The following is a 6229-nucleotide window of genomic DNA, read 5'->3' as shown; positions in this document are numbered from 1 at the left end:
ATGCATTCAAGAAGAGTTTTCTCCCCAAATAGAAATAGCATATATTAGAGCATCTCCGGTCTTACTACTAACATAACTGAGCAAGCAGTGTTTGCATTTTCCAGAGTACCCAGGTCATGGCCTGAGACGTTGAATCATAAGTGATAAAATTGAAGGTCCCACTGTCTGTGGCCCATCTATATCTAAGTAGACTTTTGAAATATTTTGCTTCCAATGCACAGGGAGAGACCTTGTTGTGTTGCATTTTTGTCACCTTTGGAGGCTGTTAATAAAACACCTCTTTACTCTTTCTGATTCTCTCTTCTTGCTATTTTTAACTAGGTCTTCAGATAATCTTCCCACAGTATCTGCAAGAGAAGTTTGTTCAGTCGGCTTTGAGCTACATCATGTGCAATGGTGAGGGAGAGTACGTCTGTCAGAACAGCCAATGTCGCTGCCAGTGTGCTGAGGAGTTCCCACAGTGCAACTGTCCCATTACCGACATCCAGATCATGGAGTTCACGCTGGCTAACATGGCCAAAGCCTGGACTGAATCTTACAAGGACCTGGAGAATTCAGGTACACAGACTACTAGCATGAATACCCCTGGCCAAGTTAAGACTTCTGTGGAGGGAAATAGAATAATGGCACTTGGTCCTATTGGAAGGTTCAGGATCAGGTATAGTAGTCCTCATAGATGAAGCAAATGTTCAGTCTCCACAGAATGAAACAGTAGACATCATAAAACATTATGCTTATATGATATATACCATCTCTGTTGGACTCAGATGACAAAGTAAGACTGAAAAGACACCTCTGCAGAGTGGAGAGTCAGAGGGCACTGTATTTATTCCTGAGTCTCTGTTTATGTATAAATATGTGTATTGTATAAGGATGAATTAATGAATGAGCACACATAAGTATATAAATATATATGTCTGTCTATATATGATATATATGCACATACATAACTACATGTGTATATATGTCTATAGTGAGATATAATCATGTAGATATTCAAAGATCAGACAGACTACCAAAATTGAAAGTTACTTTTCTGATAATTTATCTGTTTCTTGCATTTCTTAGTTCAGACTAATGAGTTACAGGGGAGGAAAGTCAGTTATCCAATGTCATGAGGGTGTAAGGTCTAAAGTTAGATCTTTGCATTCTTGGAACTTTGAATCTGTCAGAAATTAATTATATAACCATGTAAGAGATGAAAATGATTATGGCATTTCAAGTGTCCATGAGTGAGGGTGGGGAGCAGCTGGCATGGTGATGTAGAGATGGAGTCAGTGTGACCAGTAAAGTCATGTGTGGCTATGTTGAAAAAGAAAGATAGTTTAATGTCCTGTGCTTCAGAGAGGCAGTTCTCAGGTTACCTAGGAGTGATAATCCCAAATAGATTAGAGAGCAGAAGCAGAAATGCACAGAAAGGCTGACCTTAGGAGGGGAATTGACAGAACTAGATTCTAGTTGTCTCAGAGAGTTGAATAAAAAAGGGATTGAAGTGATGTCCGGGACCTTTGCTTAGAGACACATATTAAATAACTTCATGGTTGCTAGTGTTCTTCAGCTGAACTAGAACACCCAAAAAATTGTTGAAATCAAGAAAATATAGTCAGTTTTAGACAGAATAAGTTTAAGAATCGTTAAGAATTCCAAGAAATGCTGGGCGGTGGTGGTGCACACCTTTAATCTCAGCACTTAGGAGGCAGAACCAGGCAGATCTCTCTGAGTTCGAGGCCAGCCTGGTCTACAGAGTCAGATCTAGGACAGAAGCCAAAACAACACAGAGAAACCCTGTCTCAAAAAAAAAAAAAAAAAAAAAAAAACAAAAAACAAGGAAATGAAAATAAAAAAGAATTCCAAGAAGTGTCAGAAAGATATAGTAAGCTTATAATACATACTTTAACATCTGTTAAATGAATAAACTCATCAGTGGAGCAGCACAGTTTTAAAACATCTTTATAAAAGTTTTCTCTGTTACAACTACGTGAGACCAAGTGTGATGTGCATTTCTAGGGAGCAGGAAGGACACCAAGTCTCAGAAGCTTCCTTGAGGTTACATACTTTGTAAATGACAACATTGGTAATGGAGTCCCTGACTCCAAACCCAGTGTTCACAGCAGTCTTTTCAACTTATTAATTCTAGTCAACCCTGTAGGCCTGAGCTCCCTCATCTGTTAAATGAGTGGTCATGTTTGCATTTTTAATATCTGAATTTATTTAAGTCTTTAGCCACAAAACACTTTGATCAAACAAAATCTTACCTCAGAGCCACTGTGTATCACAAACAAAAGCAGAGTTCTACAAAGCATCATTTAAAATGTCTGGTTGCCATGAACTTGAAGTCTACCACATTGCCAGTGTCAGAGATGCTGCTCCTTCAGGGTTATGCAGCTTGGAGGGAACTACTTTGCATGCCTTATGAAGTTATCCATTAGTCTGTTTTAAATTCAGTGATCTTTAAAGCAGAGAGATCATGACAGAAGGGTATTACAATGATTCTTGGCCCCAAACAAAATGCATTTGACATACTGCTTTTGCAGAGAAATGCTGCTAATTTCTAAAATTCCAAAAGAAATAAAGACTGTCTGCATCAGTAATAAGGAGCCCTGTGAAGCTACTGTGAGTGGGTGAGTAATGGGGAAAAAAGTGAGATGTTGCAGAAACATGATAAATAGCTTGTCTTGCTCTTTTTCTTTATCAAGTATACATACCCATGGGTTTCCTACACATAGCCCTCTGAAATGGCTTCTCAGTTTATAATATAAATATAATATAAATTCAACTGCTTTTTTTTTATTTATTTGTTCTAGCACTTAGTCCTAATAACTCTGCCCCAGGAGGAGGAAATAATGATTGTGGCTTCTTTGATGGCTTCACAATTTCCAAATTTGAATTAGATACTATTATGCCAATTTGACAGATGTGTAAACTGAGGTCTTGAGTGAATGAAGGTCCTGAAACTCTTCAATGGTCAATATGAGATTTGAATTCTTGTATATTTGAATATCTATCATATAGTTTCTAAAGGTCTGGTTCAGAATTTTTTGTCTTTAGAAAGTTTCTCCCCCCCCCTCCTCAGTATGCTAAGCCTCAAGGTCACCCTCCTTGTGTTGAGAAGAAGCATAATATGTTGAAGGACAGAATATATTCTGGAACAAGGCTGCAGTTTTAATTGAACTGGTTACTGGCCATTGAACCTGTGCAAGTTAGCTACCTGCTTTGTGTCCAGCCTCTGTAGAGTGGGGGTGCTACAGATAATATACCTCATAGGTTTGCTGTGAAGATCCTTCATGAGTTCTAAGTGCTTAGGACTGGATTTGGTATTTTTTGAAAGCTGCAACTACTCCTTATATAAATAAAGTGAATGTATGGACAGGAGTGAAATTCCCTTGCATTTTTTTGTAGCATGAAATAAAATTCTTAGGCTGCAACAATGATTTTTAAGCCTTTACTTGCAAAATGATCCATACTATGCTTCACTTCCCCCCAGTTGAGAAAAACATGGGGAAAGGATAATGTGGCTGAGAAAGTGTCCAAGTAGATAAGAGCAGTTCAGACTTTATACTTGGCTCTTGAGGCTCTCTGTCTGTGTTATCTTTAAAAAAAATCACAGTGTCATTCTGGGCTTTAGTTTCCTTAACATATATGTGGAACAAGAAAGATGAGCTAGGTGATTTCTAAGCCTGTGTCAAACCGTAGTCTGAGATGATGCTCAGAAGCTCAATATTAGGAACTAGGGCACAAACTTTTACCAAGGGGACCCTTAACATCTCTTAAATTATAGTTTCCCAGCACTGGAGATAATGTCACATGGTTTACACCCAGGACTTCAAATAACAGTTGGATCAGGAGTACAGAGTTTCACTTCCTTCAGCTCTCCAGCCAGCCTATGGTTACATCAAAGAGAAAGATTCAGTTGGGTGCTAATATGTTTTTAACACCATTCTAGATGTACTATTTCAAAAGGAAAGAAGGCATGTGGACTTGATCACTTAGCAGGCAACAATATCTGACTAGGATTTATTAACATTGTTTTTCTCACATTTATTTTCACAGTTACAATTCTACCAAAAGCATGTAATACTGATTTTCTATGTAGATCGTATAAAAGCTTTTCAATTTTTACTTGAGGATAATAATTTGATTCAAAGGCACTGTTAAGAGTAAATAGGAAGAGGATGTATTGTAACCTGGAATCCCAATGCTGGAAGTTTGGAAAGACATATCTTAAATATAGATGCCTCATACAGGTAGCCTTCAGTAGAGATACAATGTTAGTAACACAGCAGACTATGGAGTGTTATACTGGCCTCAGACAAATTGTGCGATCTTTCATTGGCAGATGAAGCTAAGTGTCAGGAGGGAATTCAGGAATGACCAAAAACCAATTTGTGTGCTTTTTCCTGGGGAAGACTATTTCTCCTGCTCTCAGCATTCCTTAGTTGCCTGTAGTTCTTTATATGGGGTTGAGGCTTAATGGTCTTTCCCCTGTCCACTTTGGGATATCTGGTGTTGTCCTTGTTCAACTCACATTTATTCAATCATATGGATGAGACTGAATGGGTGTGACTTCTGCCAGTTCTAGGAGGCACACTATCATAGTAAATGCCCTGATCTTCTGGCTCTATCTTTCTAGGCCCTGTTCCTAAATGGGTGTGGGAGTAGTTGGTTAGAAGTAACCACTGAGACTGGGTTCCACAACTCTGTATTCTGATTGATTGTGATAGTCTGTGGTGGTCTGTCGCAAAGACCAGTTTCCTTAATGAGGGGTAAGGACTACACTTATATCTGAAGATTTAGAGGTAGGAGCCTCTGATGAAATAGAACATGTGACTTTTGTCTTCACTCAATGTATTTTCTAGTTCCCTCCACTTACCTGAAAATTCATGATTTTTATTTTCTTTATGCAGAATAAATAGTATTCCATGGTGTATATGTACCACATTTTCATTGTCCCTTTGTTGGCTGAAGGACATTTATGTTGTTTCCATTTCCAAGGTGTTATAAAGAGAGCAGGGGAAAGAAGTAAGAGAACTAAAATTTAAAGAAGGACTTCAGATATTGGCTGTCAAGCTCACCCCTTCTCTCCTGACTTTTGTCTCTTGTCAGATGAGTTTAAGTCATTTATGAAGCGTCTCCCAAGCAACCACTTCCTGACCATTGGTAGCATCCACCAGCACTGGGGTAATGACTGGGATCTGCAGAGCCGTTACAAGCTCCTGCAGAGTGCCACTGAGGCTCAGAGGCAGAAGATCCAGCGCACTGCCCGCAAGCTCTTTGGTCTCAGCGTGCGCTGTCGCCACAATCCCAACCACCAGCTGCCTAGAGAGAGGTAAGCGCTCCTACTACTCCATCTCTACAATGCTCTCCACCCCCATTTCTGAGTGTCAGTGCGCACACTCTCTGACAGTAGAAGGATATGTGCTGCAGGTAGCATGTTTGGGACTGTAAGGAAAGTAGTCCTTGATTTTGACCAACAAAGTTCCTGACTGCATTTGGTTCTTGCAACATTGAATTTCACATGCTTCCTATATACACCATTGAACTTCTGTATCTATGGGTTCTTCACCTACAGTTTAACTAATATCAGATTGAAATTATCAAACAAAAGTTGGGTGTCTACTACAAATGCTTAGATTTATTTTTTAGTCATTTTCTCCAAACCATATACTACAATGAGTTTCATTACAGAGGAAGACATGCATGGGTTGCATGCAAATGCTACCTTCACTTTATTAAAGGATTTTGCACATCCATTGATTTGGGCATCTGTGTGAAAAGTCTGGAAATCAGTTTCCCAATAATAAGAAAGAAAATTGGGCCATGAAGTTCAGATCTGCATTGTTTGTGCTATTTCTGACCTGTCTGACTAAGGGATACCTCCAACACTGGTCCCAGCAACTATATGGTACCATTTTGGTTACTTAAAATGCAATATCTGTACAATTTACAAGTACTTGGTTATGAAGGTTTTCACCTGTTCTTAATGGTAAAGAAACTGGGCCAACTAATTTATCAGTCAATTTATGTAATCAAGGGCATTTGATCAGGGTCTAGAGTGGAATAGAACAAATGTAGCACCAAGTGGTGGAAGTTTTAAAGAAGATCAGCCCAGCCACCCGAGTGCATGATTCTATCCAGAGGTCCAGTGCCTCATTAAGGTCAGAGTTTCTTCCTTTGCCCAGTCTGGTTCTAACCTTGCCCTGTCTGTAATTTCCTCTGCTAGGCAGTGGTA

At 39.2% G+C, this 6229-nt stretch overlaps 1 protein-coding gene across 1 annotated transcript in view; it reads left to right on the top strand.

Annotated features, from left to right (window-relative positions):
* The window catches only part of Brinp1 (BMP/retinoic acid inducible neural specific 1), a 189652-nt gene that overhangs the window by 152369 nt on the left and 31054 nt on the right, over positions 1-6229 (top strand). Inside the window, exons 6-7 of the mRNA XM_028885701.2 lie at positions 322-558; positions 5104-5326. Of these exons, the coding sequence (XP_028741534.1) occupies positions 322-558; positions 5104-5326 (460 nt within the window). The remainder of the gene's footprint in view (positions 1-321; positions 559-5103; positions 5327-6229) is intronic.

This window comes from Peromyscus leucopus, chromosome 2 (genome assembly GCF_004664715.2).
Source record: "Peromyscus leucopus breed LL Stock chromosome 2, UCI_PerLeu_2.1, whole genome shotgun sequence".
NCBI classification, from domain to species: Eukaryota; Metazoa; Chordata; class Mammalia; order Rodentia; family Cricetidae; genus Peromyscus; species Peromyscus leucopus.
This window is presented reverse-complemented; position numbering and strand designations above follow the sequence as displayed.